A 19,563-nucleotide genomic window follows, 5' to 3' on the forward strand; every position below is an offset into this window, starting at 1 on the left:
CCCTGCGGGGTCTCCTACGGTACTGCGGTGCTGCAGGCTGGGATGAGCTACAAGGCAGAGGCCAAGAAAGGCAGAGGCTGGGCTGCCATCCTTGGAGAAGCTTGCCCACCTACCACTACCATGTGGGGCCTCTGTGCTCCAGGAAGCAGAAGGCGGCATGGCGGGTCTCTGTCACGGCCNAAAAGCTCCGAGGCCCTCGCGGTCCTGTGCATTGGAAGTTGCTGTCCGTATCAACACATGCAGTGAGGAGAGTGGAATGGAGCACTTGGCATTACTGGAGGCCCAGAGACCAGTGGACAGGGACCAGAGCAAAGCCGAAGCCCAGTTCCCTTGGCTTTTCCAATCACCCTAGCCTCAGCCCGTAGGCTACCTCCACCCTTGACTTCCTGGGACAAACCTCCCCCCACCCATCACTGGCCCTCCTTGGGGCTTTGCTAGCCCAGTAGGCATTAGATATGCTGGGAAGACTGAACAATATGTTGACCTCTGAGTCCTCTGAGGGGGAAGAAAAAGAATTAAAGCCGCAAATTGTCATGCCGGTCTAAGGAAGATTCTTGCTTCCTGTTTCTGATACCCTTAGTCTACTCCTCTAAACACCTTACATCTGTTTTGTGTAATCCTCACACAACTCCGAGGTAATGCAGTTACCTTCCTTTTTCAGCACAGAAAACAAAAGCACCAAAAGGCTGCCCCCCTGCAGACCGCACGTCTGGCAAATTGCCCGTCAGGGATAGAATCTCAGGTTAAGAACGATTGGAAGGAAGTGGTTCAGACGACAGAATCAGTAGTCCTTCAAATTGTGCAGTTATTTTATTCTGGCGTCTTGTAAGGGGAATAAAAAAAAAACAATGCTCGTTTGTCATTTTAACATTGTGGATTGACAAAGACAAAATAAACCCACTCAAACGTTTACACCACAGAGAAGGGGGAAAAAACCACTTCGGTCTCTGGCGTTTCCTCCTCAAATGCGAACAGCTTGTCTGCAGAGCAGAATTCAGGGAACTTGACACAGAGGAAAGCAAAAGCAGCAAGCAGCAGGGCATCCTACTGGCTTTCTGAGGAAAAAAGTTTCTGTCCTCGAATGACCCGTAGACACCCGAGGCTGGAACTACAAACTATCCTTTTAATTGCCCAGCTTGCAGCCCAACGCCGCTCTACCGGGGGACTTGAATGCCGCTCTCCATTTTGCGTGGTCTCTCCACACCCTCTACTACGCCCCAAAACCACCACTGTGGCACTTCGGTTTCTTCGAAAATAAATTCTTGGGAGGGGAGGCTGAGGCAGGCGCCAGAAATCTGTTCAACTTCACCAAAACGCCAGGCTGCCTGCCCAGAAAGCCGGCGCTCGGTTTCCTCAGAAAAATGAAGCTAGGACTCCCGTTCCTCTCGCTAAAATGCCTCAGGATGGGACACAGGTTTTAGACTTCAGGGCCCCGAAATAAAAGCCGCTCCCGAGGAATCCTTCTCCCTCCTCCTTTGGCCCCAGCCTGCGCCTCAGAAAACCCCGCGTTAGCCCCCCGAGTCTCTTCAGGGTTGTCTGCACCTAGAGAACAAATAAACCCCTCCTCATTGGCCAGGCCCCCTGTCCGTCTCCGCTACGACGCCGAATGGTGCCTTTTGAAAACCCTCCAGCCCCGCCTCCCTTGCCTAATTGGCTTGTTCAAACAAGCCCCCGGCCAACTCAGGCGTTCATTGGTGAATATAGAAAACCAGCTATGATTGGTTTCTCAAGGCGGAGCCTGTGAGAGCGAGGCAGAGATTGGCCTATCTGGTTTGGGCGGGCTCCAAAAAGGTTCAAATGCGACCAGAGGAACTTTTCTAACCGACGAGCGTCTGTGGAGAAGCAGCTTGTTCCGTGGTGGTCTCGAGCGTCCCGCCGGTTTAGTCGCTTGCAGGGTTCTCGAGCCCCTTCACGACCGTCACCATGGAGGTGTCACCACTGCAGGTACAGCTCGCGGAAGGGGTGGCTCGGGGAGGCTCAGCGCGGCCCGGCATCTCTCTGGCTGCAGGCGAAGGGTTAGGCTCCTGGACTGCGGTCGGATCGCTGTCGGCCGGGAGCCGGTATTCCGCGTGGACCCGGGGCTCCTGGGCTCGGCGTGATCGCGCAGAGGATAACATCCCTTTATGGTGCTAGTATTGAAGTATTATCGGCTACTCTGGCTTCTGGGGTGTTGGGTTCTGTTTTACTGTTTCTGGGGTCAATATTCAAACCGGCCTGTGTTAAAATGGTCCGCGTGTGACTTTAAGCAGCACAAGACAGATGCTTTCCTTCCCTCCCGTTGAAAATGGGATTGAATGCCCCTGACCTTGGAAGGTGCAGAGTCCTGCACGACGTTCCTAGTGAGGAGCCGGCAGGCCAGAGGTGCTCTGAATACGTCCCTCCTGTGTTCAAAACGTTAATTTGGCCCGAGGGTCGAGTGGATGGCCTCCCAGACTGATGCTCAGTAGAATCTGTTATGTGCCTGGGACATAGTGGGCACTCAGCAAATATTTGTGAAAAGTATGAAAGTGGGTGTATTTATTTTATCGATGACCTCTAACACATTCAAGGAAAATATTTCCGTGTCACGTGCACTTAATGTATGTTTATTCAGTCTGACCCCTGGGAACTTTGCTGCAAATTGACCTAAATTGCTGTGTTTGTACAAAACGATGTAAACTCTACCAATAACCTGGTAAAAGACTGTGATTGTTACAGTGGGTAAATCATTACGGTGGGTGTTCTGTTTATAGTTTTTAATAAACCTCTGATTAAAAATCCCTTCTCTGCAATTTTCTAAAATTGCTAGCCTGTAAATGAAAATATGCTAATCAGCAAAACAAAGAAAAATGAAGACGCTAAGAAGAGACTATCTATTGAAAGAATCTATCAAAAGAAAACCCAACTGGAACATATTTTGCTCCGCCCAGACACCTACATTGGCTCTGTGGAATTAGTGACCCAGGTAAAACCACGTAATGAAATGCAGTTACCAAGCAGTTATGGTATATACTTTTCCAGGTTAATTTGCTAGATACTTCATGTACTTTGAGTGTCACTAGCACTGGCCTGAGCTATCATATGTATATTATAGTATTTAATCCAGAAGACTTTATAGTAATGATGATAAGACAGAATAAATGTAGGGTAAAAGTAACTATATTTTTTTTGCCTTATTTCTAGCAAATGTGGGTTTACGATGAAGATATTGGCATTAACTATAGGGAAGTCACCTTTGTCCCTGGGTTGTACAAAATCTTTGATGAGATTCTAGGTGAGTAAATTCTTTCACATAAAGATCAACTGGTCAAATCCTTCATAAGAAGTATCATTTCTAGCAAACCATGTGGCTGGCAAAAGTGAGGCAGTTTACTGGAGTCTAGCAATTTGAATTCTTTCCTAGAAGCAGTGCTATGAATAAATGTTAACACCTGGGTAATATTACTCCTATGCTGTTTGAGATTTTTTTCTACTTCTAGATCTTAATGTTTTTAAAAATACTTATATTTCTTACAAATGTGTATTTTCTTTCAGTCAATGCTGCAGACAACAAACAAAGGGACCCAAAAATGTCTTGTATTAGAGTCACAATTGACCCGTAAGTCTCTTGCATGGTCTTTTTGTTTGTTAAAGCTCATTGTTACTGTTAGTTGCATTTACTTTGCTTTATACTAACCTTGGCTTTTCCCCCCTTACCTGCAAAAGTACAGAAAAGCAGAAGGCTAAAATGAACAATCTATGATAACTACCACCCCAATCCAACAGCTTCAATACTTTGCTATATTTGCTCTATCTATATTTTTTTCTGAGTCATTGCAAAATAAATTACAGACATTATGACACTTCATCCCTAAATATTTCAGTAAGCATCTCCAATAAATGTTCTGTCTAAGCATTTAGTCTAAGTCTGGAGCTTTTTTTCTCATGATGCTATTCAAATAGTAAACCAGCAGGTGGTGATAGAGAATAATTGGATCTAATATTTCTGGTTATAAATGCTGGCTGTCCCTTTGTGGGTTCATGGATGCATGTTTCACCTCTTCATTAGCTTGCTCAGTAGTGGCATAAAGTATACTTTAGGTTCTTTGGAGGAAGTGTGTTAATGATGTACTTGACTGCTTCTAAGGACTTGATACCATAGTCTTTTAAAAACTGAGCTATTTTTAGTCTTTTGTAGATAATATTAAGCACTACTTGGAATAAGATCCATAGTGTGTGTCTGGTTATAACTGAAACTACTATCTTTTTTTTTTATTTTTTTATTAAAAAAAATTTTTTTTTTATGTTTATGTATTTTTGAGAGACAGAGAGAGACAGCACAAACAGGGGAGGGGCAGAGAGAGAGAAAGAGACACAGAATCTCAAGCAGGCTCCAGGATCTGAGGAAACTGTCAGCACAGAGCCTGACGCGGGACTCGAACCCACAAACCATGAGATCGTAACTTGACTGAGCCACTCAGGCGTTCTAAATCATGCTATCTTTCTGAGAATTAACTTAAAATAGCTAAGAGAGAAATAAGTCCAAATAAATTTTTATCCTTTTATTGGCAAGCAGGGAAGTTTACAATTGGTAACGTTTTTCCCTTTCATATTTGTTCTGCAATATGTTTTGTTGGGTGGGAAAGCTAAGTGAGCTAGGGACAGTAGAGATGATCCTCTTCAAAGCAGTGTAATGGTGGCTCAGTCGGTTAAGTGACAGACTCTTAATTTCAGCTCTGGTCATGATCTCACAGTGGTAAGATCGAGCCCTGGAGCCCAGCTTGGGATTTTCTCTCTCCCTCTCTCTACCTCTCTCCAGCTTGTGCTCACTTGCTCACTCGCTCTCAAAGTAAAAAAATAAATACTTAAAAATAGCAAGCACTGTAATAATATTGTTCCTAAATTTTGTCCTTTCCATTGGGCATAAATCATTTCCCTTTGTTTATCCTACCATTTTTAAATTTAATATTTTTTCAGCATTATCGCTGTCTGCCCAGGTGTTGGAAAAGGATTAATTTTTTTTTCCTCTTGGCTCCTATTACAGGAGTGTCAGGAACTAAGCATGATGGGAAAGGTAGTTCATGCGGAATTTCAGAAGATAAACATGAAGAAGAGTCAAAGAAATTGAGACTTGACAATTTATATATTTTAGAAATAATGATATTTAAGTATAAAAACTATTAAGCACTAGTTTACCATCTGTTTTATAATAAACGTTTCTTTTCTTAGGGAAAACAATTTAATTAGTATATGGAATAATGGAAAAGGTATTCCTGTTGTTGAACACAAAGTTGAGAAGACGTATGTCCCCGCTCTCATCTTTGGACAGCTCCTAACTTCTAGTAACTATGATGACGATGAAAAGAAAGTAACAGGTAGAGTATTGAGGAAAATTAAAAACATATTTGTTGCTGGAGAAAAAACATCTTTTAAAGGACTGTGGCATAAAAGTTAGAAATATTGGAATAAATCTCTCTAATTGATTAGCACTGCCAGTGATAAGTGATAAGGTATTTTACATTTATTTTCTCAGGTGGTCGAAATGGCTATGGGGCCAAATTGTGTAACATATTCAGTACTAAATTTACTGTGGAAACAGCCAGTAGAGAATACAAGAAAATGTTCAAACAGGCAAGTAAAGAAGTATCTTGTGCCTCCATTATAAATTGTACTTCAGTGAGGTGCCTGGGTTGCTCAGTCGGTTAAATATCCGACATTGGCTCAAGTCATGATCTCCCGGTTCATGAGTTTGAGCCCAGCAACGGACTGCTAACAGCATAGAGCCTACTTAGGATTCCCTCTCTGTCTGTCTGTCTCTCTCTCTCTCTCCCCCTCTCCCTCCTTCCCCTCCCCCTCTCATTCTATCTCTTTCTCAAAAATAAATAAATATTTTAAATAAATGATTAATACTTTAGCAATTTATAACAGCATTAATGGTTGCTTTAACTTAACATAATTTATAAGCCATTAAATCATGGAAAATTATTATTAACATATATTAGGTTATTTTTTAGGACTTATAAATTTGTGTTTAGTTCTAGTTCATTGTGAAAAGACTTGAATTTTTTATCTTTCCTATTTTTTACTTGACAGACGTGGATGGATAACATGGGGAGGGCTGGTGAGATGGAACTCAAGCCTTTCAATGGAGAAGATTATACATGTATTACCTTCCAGCCTGATTTGTCCAAGTTTAAAATGCAAAGCCTAGACAAAGATATTGTTGCACTAATGGTCAGAAGAGCATATGATATTGCTGGATCCACTAAAGATGTCAAAGTCTTTCTCAATGGAAATAAGCTGCCAGTAAGTATTTTCTGGGGTGTTAAGGACAATGAAAGACTTTATATGATCATCATCAAATCTCATTGCTTCTCAGATACACTCCTGAAAAGAAAACAGTATGCCACATCCTTTTACTTAGCTCTTTTAAACTCAGGATTTTAGTTCATTCTCAAATAATCTCCTAAATAAGTCCTTTTATGCCCTTTAATTACCATTCTCTTATGCCCATCAGTGAACATCATTTCACTGGTTTTGAAAACTCCTCATGGTCTACCACTGAGTACTTTTTATAACGTTTTTCTAATACCATAACTTTTAATTCCTGTGCAGGTAAAAGGATTCCGTAGCTATGTAGATATGTATTTGAAGGATAAGGTAGATGAAACTGGCAATCCATTGAAAATTATCCATGAACAAGTAAACCCCAGGTGGGAAGTATGCTTAACAATGAGTGAAAAAGGCTTTCAGCAAATTAGCTTTGTCAACAGCATTGCTACTTCCAAGGTAATTTTATTTTTATATTAATCATGATTTATCTTTACATAGAAGTGTTATTATTTTTAATATAGAAAATGAATTTGAATATTTGGCTAACTTAGCAGAAAGAGAGCTAAGTTAGATTGTTTTAAATATTTGGTCTTTAATATAATTTTGAGGATCCTGAGCTTTACAGTTGGGTATTTTTCCCCATTAGGGTGGCAGACATGTTGATTATGTAGCTGATCAGATTGTGACTAAACTTGTGGAGGTTGTGAAAAAGAAGAACAAGGGTGGTGTTGCAGTAAAAGCACATCAGGTATGGTATTTTAGCAGTTTTTTTTTTTTTCTAAAGACAAGAAAGAAGAGAAGGGGTATAAATAAAGCAGAAGTTTTTAGTGATGAATGTCAACTTTTCCTGCAGGTGAAAAACCACATGTGGATTTTTGTGAATGCCTTAATTGAAAACCCAACCTTTGATTCTCAGACAAAAGAGAACATGACTTTACAAGTCAAGAGCTTTGGATCAACATGCCAATTAAGTGAAAAATTCATCAAAGCTGTGAGTACTTAGATATAAGAAATAGAAGCACCTTGCTTTATTGTCCATTGCTTTCCCAGCCCTGCAAAAACAAAAGATTCTTCCCACAGGTCTTCTGCCTCTGAAAAAGAAATAAAAAAATAGCTTTCACCTCACCGGTCCTACAGCCTTAGTTATCATCCATATGCTTAAATTTCCCCATTACATATCACCGTTTCATTTAGATCACTTCTGAATTCAGCCCGTTTAACTGCTTAGCAAACATTGAATGCCTAAAGTTGCCAATCAGTTTGACACATACAAAACCAAATCCCTTCTGTCTATTCTCACTGACCTCTACACGAGGAGCTTCCTCAAAAACAAAACTATTTCCTGTTTTAGTGAAAGGCTCCAACCAAACACTAGATTTCATAAACAAAGGTGGGAGCCTTCTCTTTACCCCCCTGCCTTCTTTCTAATCCAACCAGTAAGAGTCATCTTTTGGATGCCTCAATAGCTTCTCAGTATCATCTGTTTTCTATATTACTATAATAGATTCGTGATGCTTATAACATTTCAGTCCTTTTTTTGTAGCGCTCTTAAGTAATCAAAAAAAGTTCAAATTCTTTAATGTGGCCTATAAGATCCTACCATCTCCAACCTCATCTCAGTGCCACTTTTTCCTGTTATCTAAGTTTCAATCCTACTGGCTTCAGATTACTCAGAAGCCTTAGCATTCTTCCTTCCTTACAGCTTTTCCACATTGTGACCCTGCCTAGAATGCTCTGACTTAGCTAGCTACTTTAGATCTTCAATATGATTTCCTTAGGAAAGGCTTTACTTTCTACCTTTCTCTCTAACTAACTTGGTTCCATTATAACAGTGGACATACAACGTTAGATACAGCATACTTTTCACTGATCCATAACACTCATCACACTTGTATTTTCTCATTTTATTTCCATCTTCCTTGTTGAATCTTAAAGTCCATGACCAATTTGTTTTAACCACTAAGTCTCCAACATGGATCTCAGTGCCTAGCATAATGTAAGTATGTAGTCAGTAAACATTTATTGAATGGATGAGCCCAAAGGAACCAGTTCCTCAGTTATGATAACGTAACACAGGAAGACCTGTCATTCTCTGTCTGAAAATTATTTTTTGCCTCTTTTTAAACTTTGAATTACAATCATTTTTATAGGAGCTCATTTGTATTCTAGATTTCCGGCAGAACTCTTCTTCCCTAACATGAATCGTCTCATTTTCAGGCAATTGGTTGTGGTATTGTGGAAAGCATACTAAACTGGGTGAAGTTTAAGGCCCAAGTCCAGTTAAACAAGAAATGTTCGGCTGTAAAACATAACAGGATCAAGGGAATTCCCAAACTTGATGATGCCAATGATGCAGGTACACAGTTAATCATGCTTCCAAACTTCAAATCTTTTGGTTCAGTTATTTGTTTTATTCATTAACAGCATACCGTGGATACTTTCCTCTTGATATATAATATTCAACAGAATATTTTTACTTGATTAAAGGTCAACCACTTTGGGGCACCTGACTGGCTCAGTCAGAAGGGCATGCAACTCTTGATCTCAGGATCATAAGTTTGAGCTTCACACTGGGTGTAGAGATTTACTTATTGAATAAATTAATTAACTAATTTTCTTAAAAGGCATCACTTTAAAAAAAAAACAACCAATTCCCTGTTACTGAACATTTAGGTCATTTCTAATTTTTGGCTATTACAGTAATGTTAAGATGACTGTTAAGAGTATAAAATATCTAGATAGTGATCTATTACCTAATGTAGGGGAGGAAAAAGTTTTCCTCAGCCCTCCTAGGTCCCTGGATGGGTCTGAAAATTAAACAATAAAGACAGGTTAATAGATGAAAAACATACAAATTTATTTAATTTAAATTTTACTTGACACAGGAGACTTCATAGGGAAATGAAGACCCAAAGAAATGGTTAAACCTGAGTTTTTTTATGTTAGGTTTGAGGAAGAGTGGAAAGATATGATAAGGGCAAAGACTATGAACTAAGTTTAGTACAGGTGGGGGAGGGGAGGAAGCTCACTGAGGCCTGTTCTTTCAGATTCTTCTCAGTGTCACTCTAGGAGATAAGAATGTTCCCCTTCCTCTATGGTATATGGAGGGCACTTCTCACATGAAGGTCTCATGATCTGTTTCAGTTCAGCTTAAAATATTCAATATACCAAGTGCCCTATTTTGGAGTATTATGTTCTGAACCCCCTTACTAACATATTTTTAACGTAATATCAAATGAATGTTCAATAACAGTATAAATATCATGAGAAATTAGTCTAAGGGGGCACCTGTCTATCTCAGTCAGTGGAGTGTGTGACTCTTGGTCTCAGGGTTGTGAGTTCAGGCCCTATGTTGGGTGAGGAGATTACTTTAAAATATTTTTAAAAAAGAAAAATTAGTCTAAGAAACTAAGATTTTTTTTTTACTATGAACTTTAGTTCTAATATATATCAACTTATTAGTGTTTTATCACAAAACTATTAATAGCACATCTGAGTATATTTAAGGTTCAACTAAATGTGCCAATATTAATTTGTGTATTTTTATTTTAGGGGGTCGAAACTCCAGTGAGTGTACACTTATCCTGACTGAGGGAGACTCAGCTAAAACCTTGGCTGTTTCAGGCCTTGGTGTGGTTGGGAGAGACAAATATGGGGTTTTCCCGCTTAGAGGAAAAATACTCAATGTTCGAGAAGCTTCTCATAAACAGGTAGAACCATCTTTAGAATCTAAATCCAGTTTTATAATGCAGGACTTCATGCTCATATTTCATTCCCTTACTGACATTTTGAAATATATTTTACATAGTTTATTATTATTTTAAGAAATTGGGTACATTGTAGCATATCTTAACAGATCTTTCTGACTTTACATAAAGTATAGGCTAATAACTGAAAATACTGAAGCCCAAGAAAACCCAAACAATATATACTGTCCTATTTCTTTGTTCTTTTCAAATTTAATAAACAAAACATTACCTTTTCTGGTATATGTCTATTTCAGATCATGGAAAATGCTGAAATTAACAATATCATCAAGATTGTGGGTCTTCAGTACAAGAAAAACTATGAAGATGAAGATTCATTGAAGACTCTTCGTTATGGGAAAATAATGATTATGACAGATCAGGTCAGATTTGCTTTCAAATTAGATTGTTAACACTGAAATTAAACCTGTCATATGGTTATTGCTTCCTCCTATGTAAGGAAGTTACTTAACTTGGAGCTTTATTCATCACATATATGTATTATATATACAGATTAAGTGGATAGATTTCTTTTTTTTAATCCCCATAGAAAATTTTTTGAAAAATTACCAGTAGGTTAATCATGATTTTTTTTTTTTTTTAGTCTCACAATAATTCTTTTGTGTTTTGGCTTTCCAAATATTTCTAGGACCAAGATGGTTCCCATATCAAAGGCTTGCTGATTAATTTTATCCATCACAACTGGCCCTCTCTTCTGCGGCATCGTTTTCTGGAAGAATTTATCACCCCCATTGTAAAGGTATATTAACTTCTAAATTACCATAATGGATATTTCAAGGCCCTACTCAACCCTTTATACACATATGAGCCCAGTGATGTACAGTATACAGGGCACCTAACAGTGTACAAAACCACAGCAATATGTTGTTTATCATAGGTGTCTAAAAACAAACAAGAAATGGCATTCTACAGCCTTCCTGAATTTGAAGAATGGAAGAGTTCTACACCAAATCATAAAAAATGGAAAGTCAAGTACTACAAAGGTTTGTAAGGAAACCCATATAGAACTTCTCATTTTGTTATATATCATTGTACAAGATTATATGGAGTAACTTGGTATTTTTGGTTGTATAGGTTTGGGCACCAGCACATCAAAAGAAGCTAAAGAATACTTTGCAGATATGAAAAGACATCGTATTCAATTCAAATATTCTGGTCCTGAAGATGATGCTGCCATCAGCCTGGTCAGTTTGAATTCTGTTTCATACATACATTCTGGTTTTATAAATCACTACTCTAGCTAGTTGATTGAAACATAAATTTTTATATAATAGAATGTTTTATAGAATATCAAATGTTTTTGTTAAGTGTATCTTAGAGAAAAGGACCATATATTTGCCTAGTTTTTATACAAGAGATATTTTAGAACTTTTCATATCAGTTTTTGATCTCTAATTTGTAGGCCTTTAGCAAGAAACAAATAGATGATCGAAAGGAATGGTTAACTCATTTCATGGAAGACAGAAGGCAACGGAAGTTACTTGGCCTTCCTGAGGTAAAAAATCTTAGACATCCTACAATACAATGACTAGTTATTTCAGTAAAAAATTTAATATTAGGTAACTATATAAATGTGATAATTTAGACTGTTGCATAAATGTATGGGGTCTGAAGAAATTGCAAAGGCAATGCCCTTTTTCCTAATTGTGCAGCAACTACATTGGCTTTATCTTTAAAACCTGTAAAATATGTCTGCATAATTCTATATCTTTGAGGGACTTAAGAATTACCATGGAAATGATATGCTGAAAGATTTCTTTGTTTAATTTTTGGTGTTAAATATTGTTAAGACTAGTGATCTTTTTTACTTTTCAAGTTTATTTATGTCTTTATTTTATTTTGAGAGACAGAGAGTGAGTGGGGGAGGGGAAAGAGAGGGAGACACAGAATCTGAAGCAGGCTCCAGGCTCTGGGCTGTTAGCACAGAGCCCGACACGGGGCTCGAACCCATGGACTATGAAATCATGACCTGAGCGGAAGTCAGACACTTAACCAACTAAGCCACTCAGGCGCCCCAAGATCTTTTTTATTTTTTTTTATTTAGTCTTTTTTTTTTTTTTTACAAATAGTTTATTGTCAAATTAGTTTCCACATAACACCCAGTGCTCATCCCCACAAGTGTCCTCCACCATGCCCATCCCCCCTCCCCCCAGATCTTTTTTATTTTAACCAAGATCATGTAATATTCTCTCTCTTTGGTCCCCTCAGGATTACTTGTATGGGCAAACTACCACATATCTGACATACAATGACTTCATAAACAAGGAACTTATCCTGTTCTCAAATTCTGATAATGAGAGATCTATTCCATCTATGGTAGATGGTGAGTTCCAATCCATTAGCATGTTTCTATCATACATAGAAATCAGTGTCCAGAAATGGTTAAATTGAGGATACTAATATTTGCACTTCGTTCGTTTTGAAGGTTTGAAACCAGGTCAAAGAAAGGTTTTGTTTACCTGTTTCAAACGGAATGACAAGCGAGAGGTGAAGGTTGCCCAGTTAGCTGGGTCAGTGGCTGAGATGTCCTCTTATCATCATGGTGAGGTAAACACACAATCCATAATGTTTCCAGAAAGTATTATAACAGTAATACCTCCAATAGCATTTTCCAAACACTCAGTGAGAGTACTTGGTAAGATGAACACTGGTTCATCCATAGGAGAGGATCATTTGCTGAAATCTATCAAACTATGTGTTTACTGTTGGACCTAACAAATCTATTTCTAAAAATAATATCCTGATAAGGCTACTCATAAATCTGCAAAGATCTATGTTCAAAGATATTTAGTGATATTTAATATAACTGATTCTAAAATTTAGGCATTGAAAATGTCTATCAATTGGAAAATTGTTTTAGATTGTGACACATCTATGCCTAGAGTCAATGATATAGCTCAAGTAAATCTGTGTGTACTAATATTGAGAATATCCAGTCCGATGTCCATGCAGAGAAAAAGAGCCAGAACAATACCTAAAGCAAAATACCTAGAAGGGTGTGCTTCAGGTTAACTTTGATTATCCCTGTCAATTGAAAAAGGGCAACTTCCCAGTTTTTTATATGTCTGAATTGTTTGACTTTACACAAACATATTCCTTTTTATAGATTTTGTGATTAAGTTGCTTTTTTGCATTCATCATATATATATATATTTTTTTTTTCTTTAATGTTATTTAGTTTTAAAAGAGCAAGTGGGTGAGGGACGGGGTAGTGGGCAGGGAGGCCGTGGAAAGAGGATCCAACGCAAGCTCTGCACTAACAGCAGCGAGCCTGATACAGGGCTGGAACTCACAAGCCATGAGACCATGACCTGAGCTAAAGTTGGACAGTCAACCCAGTCACCTATGCCTTCATTATATTTTAAAGAATTAGGTTGCCTATAGGTTTCTAGTGCTTTATTTTTTTATTTTTTTATTTTGTTAAATGTTTTATTTATTCTTGAGAGAGAGACAGAGCATGGCTGAGGGAGGGGCAGAGAGCAAGGGAGGCACAGAATCCAAAAGCAGGCTCCAGGCTGTGAGCTGTTAGCACAGAGCCCGGTGCGGGGCTTGCACTCACAAACCTCAAGACATGACCTGAGCTGAAGTTGGATGTTTAACCGACTGACCCAGCCAGGGGCCCCAGTTTCTAGTACTTTAAATGTAATGATTGTCTTGCTTGTCACTTTCAGTTAAAATATAGTGGGCATTCAATAAATGTTCACACAACAAACATTTGTTGAATGCTTACCATGCACCAGGTATATATTAAAAAATCAAATACATTCCTCACTTCAAAATATAATCACAATTTATCCAGAGGGCCAACACACACGCACTATAGAATAAAATGATGCATGCTAGAATAGAAATGAGCAAAGCGTTGTAACACAAAGGTGGAAATAATTCATTCTGCTGAGAGTGAAGAGAAGAGCTGTGTCTTCAGGGTTAAGTAGGACTTGATAAAAATTACTAGAAGGCAAAAGCCCTCAACTTAGAGCCAGTAGTCTTAGGTTGAGGCATGTCTGCCGTGTATTTATCTGGGAAGAATCAATAAACATTTATACCTCATAAAACCTTACACAATTATAGTGAAGTTTAGTTATAATAATGGACATGTATTTTTAAGAGCCTACAGATCAGATTAATGAATCTTTTTCCACCTCCAGATGTCACTAATGATGACCATTATCAATTTGGCTCAGAATTTTGTGGGTAGCAATAATCTGAACCTCTTGCAGCCCATTGGTCAGTTTGGTACCAGGCTGCATGGTGGTAAGGATTCTGCTAGTCCTCGATACATCTTCACAATGCTCAGGTGGGTATTCTTTCAATTTCTAATGAATTGTCATTTTTAATTTTGAAATAATTAGTTAACCAAACATATATACATTCAGTTAATCAGAAAATGTACTTTTGATGTAAATGTTTACAGTATTAATTTTTTTAAACTAGCTCATTAGTTTAATTATGCTACTCGTTACAATAAGAGAGGGTAAATTCTGTTTCAGTTTGATAGCCATGCCTTTGAATTTCTTAGAAGTATCATTTTCTTGCCAAACTAAATGCTTTCACTTGCATTTCTTATATTTTCTTCTCTTTCATCCTATTGAGCAGTGGTTTTCAACCAGGGTAGATTTTTGCACCACTGCTTCATCTCCCAGAAGACATAGTAGTGTCTGGAGACATTTTTGATTGTCATGACTAGGACAGCCATGCTACATCTAAAGGCAGCAGCCAGAGATAAACCCTACGATCCATAGGACAGCCCCCTACAGCAAAGAATAATCTGACCCTAAATGTTAATGCTCAGGTTGAGAAACCCTGCTTTAGACTTGGGGCCAGGGTAAAGAAGAGCTTAATTCCTCCGAAATACCGTAGTTGAAATTTTACTTCCTTTATAAGTCTATGGAAAATCACTATGAATAGTCGATTTTCAGCTGTCACCTTGTTCAACCTTTCAGCAGCATTGGATAATCACTTCATCCTCCTTGAAACTCTTCTTTATTTGGCCTCTAAGACCCTAGACTGTTGGCTTTCCTCCTTATTTATCCTCTCGGCTAGGTCCTTCTCATCTTCCCAGTCTCTAACTACTGGCCTGCGCCAGACCTCCTTCATTACCTCTCTTTCCAGTAGCTACACTCACTTCCTATCCATGGATGATACCTCATCCATCTAGACTCCCAATTCCAGCCCTGAATCTCTCAGAGCCGACCACCTTCTCAAAATTTACCAATTGGATGTCCAATAAGCATCTCAAACCTAAGTCCAAAACAAAATTCTTAGCCTTCCTGTCTCAGTAAATGCGATGCTATCATTCTAATTCTCATACTAAAAACCTTAGAGTCACCTTTTTTCACACTAGTATCCAATTCATCAGCAGATCCTATGGGCTTTGCATTAGAAAAATACTAAAGCACTCCATTTATCTAAAATACCATAATACCGTCTACCATCCTTCTTTCATCCTTCATCCTTATGGCAGCCAATTTTTTTTTTTAATGGGCCACTGGTTCAGAACCTTCCAACTGCTTCGTTTAGAGCAAAATCTAAAGGACCTACATGATCTATGTGCCCACTCCCCATATGGTTTGATTCCATCTCATACTATCTCTGTTCTGAACATACTTGGCCTCTGACTATACGCAGACATACCAAGCATACTCTTTTGGGCCTTTAATTTACTTGTCCCTCTGCTTCTACTGCTCCTTCCGAATAACCACATGATGGCTTATTCTCTCAATTTCTTCTTTCATCTAATGTTATCCTTTCAGAAGGTGTTACTGTTCCTTAATGCATTCAGTCACTTTTCGTTGTTCTTAGCATTCACCCCACCACCTGACAACTGTATGTGCAGTGTCTATCTCCCTATAGTAGACTATGAGCTCCTTAGAGACATTATGTCTGCAGTGCCTGACACAAAGTGCTCAATAAAGACTGTTAAACAATTATTAGTCAGCAACTAAAGCCAAGGTAATTTTTATGCATAAATATGAGACAACACTTGTCCTTTTCACAAGTTAAATATCAAAGCCAGTATTTTTTAAAAATAACATTCTTTTGGGGCGCCTGGGTGGCTCGGTTGAGCGTCCGACTTCAGCTCAGGTCATTATCTCACAGTTCATGGGTTCGAGACCCGTGTTGGGCTCTGTGCTGACTGCCAGCTCAGAGCCTGGAGCCGGTTTCAGATTCTGTATCTCCCTCTCTCTCTGACCCTCCCTGCTCACGCTGTCTCTCTCTCTCAGAAATAAAAAAAAATTAAAAATTAAAAAAAAAAAGATTAAAAAAAATAACATTCTTTGATCGTTTTTTTTTAGCCCTTTGGCTCGGTTGTTATTTCCACCAAAAGATGATCACACATTAAAGTTTCTATATGATGACAATCAACGTGTTGAACCTGAATGGTACATTCCTATTATACCCATGGTGCTGATAAATGGTGCTGAAGGAATTGGTACTGGGTGGTCCTGCAAAATCCCCAACTTTGATATTCGTGAAGTTGTAAATAATATCAGGCGCCTGATGGATGGAGAAGAACCTTTGCCAATGGTAACTATTCTGTTTGTATCAGGATCCTTCGTTCTCTGGTTTCAATTCAGCAGGCTATATGGTTAAAGAGGACACATATAAAATTTATTTCATTCTTTAATGTTCATTAGATTTATTGTTTAATACTGTGGGGATTTCTGTTTTTAGTGTCACATTTAGAAAACGTATTCTTCTTTAAAATACCAATTTAGCTTCCGAGTTACAAGAACTTCAGGGGTACAATTGAAGAGCTGGCTCCAAATCAGTATGTGATCAGTGGTGAAGTGGCTATTCTTAATTCCACAACCATTGAAATTTCAGAGCTTCCCATCAGAACATGGACCCAGGTACGTAACTGTATTTTTTTTCTTTGATTTTTATGATCAGGGAAACACTTTGTACTACTGCTTGCTGAATACTCACAAGTGTTTTAGACACTTAACAAAAGGATTATTCTATTTTTCTTTAGACATATAAAGAACAGGTTCTAGAACCCATGTTGAATGGCACTGAGAAGACCCCACCTCTCATAACCGATTATAGGGAATACCATACAGACACCACTGTGAAGTTTGTTGTGAAGATGACTGAGGAGAAATTGGCAGAGGCAGAGAGAGTGGGACTACACAAAGTCTTCAAACTCCAAACTAGTCTCACGTGCAACTCTATGGTATGTCTTACTTTATGAGAGATCCATACGTTTCAATTTATATTAAAGATCCATCAGTTTCAAAGAATACCTTTATATTTCTGAAGAATAAATTCATTTCTCTGAAACCATTAAAGTTTAGCCAACTTACCTGTTCTTGTCTCCAATCTTGTTTTTCTTTTCTAGGTGCTTTTTGACCATGTAGGATGTTTAAAGAAATATGACACAGTGTTGGATATTCTAAGAGACTTCTTTGAACTCAGGCTTAAATATTATGGATTAAGAAAAGAATGGCTACTAGGAATGCTTGGTGCTGAATCTGCTAAACTGAACAATCAGGCTCGCTTTATCTTAGAGAAAATAGATGGCAAAATAATCATTGGTATGTTTTTGGAATAATAACTATCTATACAATTATGCCAAACTTTAAACATTTTTAGAGAAGATAATGGGAGGGAGGGCAAAATCCATTTAGTTCAGCAGGGTACTTATACAGGCACTTATTTTAAATACCTAGGCATTTATAGTTTGGAAAAGATAGCTTTTCTTAGATTGAGCATCTTGAGAAATCAAGATTTAGTTGACATTAGACAGAATAGAGAGCTAGAAAAAGTACCTGTATAAAGTGATCAAGAGAAGAGAAGTTAGGTCTGATAGGGGAAAAAAAGACTAGAAGGAGGATTGATTATAAATGGCTTATATTACAAGTAAATTATGTACTGAAGACTGAGTTATGTCTCAGAATTTTTTTTTTTTTTTTTTTAAACCTAGAAGAAACTGAGTCAGGGTATAAGTAACTAGGAAGAAAACAGTTTTGATAAAAGCTGGGATATAAGGAAGGTTAAAAGAAATAGCTCAACCCTGACTAGGGCTTACCTAGGTAACTAACTTATGGGTTATAGGAGCAAGTCCCAAAACATGGCAACAAGAGTTCCTGATGACACAGAATAATTTTCTGGTGGTACACAAAAATGTTTAACTTGATAGTTACATGTCCAATTTCATAAATATTTTTAAAACTAACACTGTCAACTCCCTAATTTCCCAGGACTGTTGCTTAAGGCAAGGCTAAAATGAGTAATATTGTACATGACTCAAAGAAAACTAAAAGTAAAGGCTGTGTTTAGATGAAATAATGGGACTATCCAGTCTTCTTGAGTATAAAAATATGGAAGTTCTAAATATGCAATCAGTTTCAATTAATAAAAGATGGCACTCAGAAATTCATTCTGAAATATCAGTAGCTAGTAACTCAATATCCCTCAAAGTGTAATAAATTGGCTGTAGTAGTCCTTGGAAGAGAAAAAGGAAATGGATGCAGCATGGAGAAATTATTAGTTGGGTTGGTGGCACAAAAAACTTGCCCAAACAAATGTTGAAATATTAAAAAAAAGTATAATTGAGGTAGAGACTTATCAGAAATAAAGGTATGAGTCCTTCTATTCTTTTAAGAGTTATGATTAGGTCAACAGTGTCATATATGATTTAACTGCCCCCCCTTGGGGTAATTTACAACCACAGTGGTTTGGGGAAAAGACTTCTCTCTATACTAAGGTATACAAATTTATGTTAAGGCAAAGACAGTTTAATTTTTAGTTTTAATCTTTTGAATTAATACGATGTAACCTCATGCTCAAAACCATTATCTATGTTAACTTTTTTTTAATAGAAAATAAGCCTAAGAAAGAATTAATTAAAGTTCTGATTCAGAGGGGTTATGATTCTGATCCTGTGAAGGCTTGGAAAGAAGCCCAGCAAAAGGTAATTTCTTGGTTAGCACTTTTCTATGTTATTAAAGACTGTATAATCTTAATGTCTCTGTTTTACGTGTCCTGTTAAAGCTACATTTGAATTCCTTCCTTTAGGTACCAGATGAAGAAGAAAATGAAGAGAGTGACAATGAAAATGAAGCTGAAAAGGGTGACTCTGTAAAAGATTCTGGACCAACCTTCAACTACCTTCTTGATATGCCTCTTTGGTATCTCACCAAGGAAAAGAAGGATGAACTGTGCAAGCTGAGAAATGAAAAAGTGAGTTATTGTAGAGAGGGTTCATGTTGCTTAGTTGTTTTAGTAACTAGTGAAAGTAAAAGCTGCTTCATGAAAATTGTGCTCTATTTATGACCATAAATTCTCTTAATTTTCTGACTATCTTATGAAGGAACAAGAGCTGGAAACATTAAAGAGAAAGAGTCCATCAGATTTGTGGAGAGAAGACTTGGCTGCTTTTATTGAAGAGCTAGAGGTGTGTAGTTTATAATGTCTGTGTTAGAGTTTTTATTTTTAAAATTATTTTTAAGTTTATTTTTGAGAAAGCAAGAGCGAGCAGGGGTGTGGGGGGGGGGGGGGG

At 37.9% G+C, this 19,563-nt stretch overlaps 1 protein-coding gene across 1 annotated transcript in view; it reads left to right on the forward strand.

The window, feature by feature from the left end:
- Positions 1-1,834: 1,834 nt before the first annotated feature.
- TOP2A (DNA topoisomerase II alpha) overlaps positions 1,835-19,563 on the forward strand; it is a 28,223-nt gene continuing 10,494 nt past the window's right edge. Inside the window, exons 1-27 of the mRNA XM_077779220.1 lie at positions 1,835-1,944; positions 2,789-2,944; positions 3,163-3,253; positions 3,514-3,577; positions 5,188-5,333; positions 5,492-5,589; positions 6,052-6,264; positions 6,574-6,747; positions 6,938-7,039; positions 7,145-7,282; positions 8,509-8,647; positions 9,844-10,001; positions 10,295-10,420; positions 10,687-10,797; positions 10,936-11,041; positions 11,133-11,242; positions 11,461-11,553; positions 12,267-12,381; positions 12,484-12,605; positions 14,207-14,355; positions 16,355-16,586; positions 16,778-16,912; positions 17,035-17,235; positions 17,401-17,596; positions 18,884-18,975; positions 19,080-19,244; positions 19,375-19,458. Coding sequence (XP_077635346.1) covers positions 1,924-1,944; positions 2,789-2,944; positions 3,163-3,253; positions 3,514-3,577; positions 5,188-5,333; positions 5,492-5,589; positions 6,052-6,264; positions 6,574-6,747; positions 6,938-7,039; positions 7,145-7,282; positions 8,509-8,647; positions 9,844-10,001; positions 10,295-10,420; positions 10,687-10,797; positions 10,936-11,041; positions 11,133-11,242; positions 11,461-11,553; positions 12,267-12,381; positions 12,484-12,605; positions 14,207-14,355; positions 16,355-16,586; positions 16,778-16,912; positions 17,035-17,235; positions 17,401-17,596; positions 18,884-18,975; positions 19,080-19,244; positions 19,375-19,458 — 3,537 coding nt within the window. The 5' untranslated portion in view covers positions 1,835-1,923. The remainder of the gene's footprint in view (positions 1,945-2,788; positions 2,945-3,162; positions 3,254-3,513; positions 3,578-5,187; positions 5,334-5,491; positions 5,590-6,051; positions 6,265-6,573; positions 6,748-6,937; positions 7,040-7,144; positions 7,283-8,508; positions 8,648-9,843; positions 10,002-10,294; positions 10,421-10,686; positions 10,798-10,935; positions 11,042-11,132; positions 11,243-11,460; positions 11,554-12,266; positions 12,382-12,483; positions 12,606-14,206; positions 14,356-16,354; positions 16,587-16,777; positions 16,913-17,034; positions 17,236-17,400; positions 17,597-18,883; positions 18,976-19,079; positions 19,245-19,374; positions 19,459-19,563) is intronic.

The sequence above is a fragment of the Crocuta crocuta genome, unplaced genomic scaffold, assembly GCF_008692635.1.
Source record: "Crocuta crocuta isolate KB4526 unplaced genomic scaffold, BGI_CrCroc_1.0 scaffold68, whole genome shotgun sequence".
NCBI classification, from domain to species: Eukaryota; Metazoa; Chordata; class Mammalia; order Carnivora; family Hyaenidae; genus Crocuta; species Crocuta crocuta.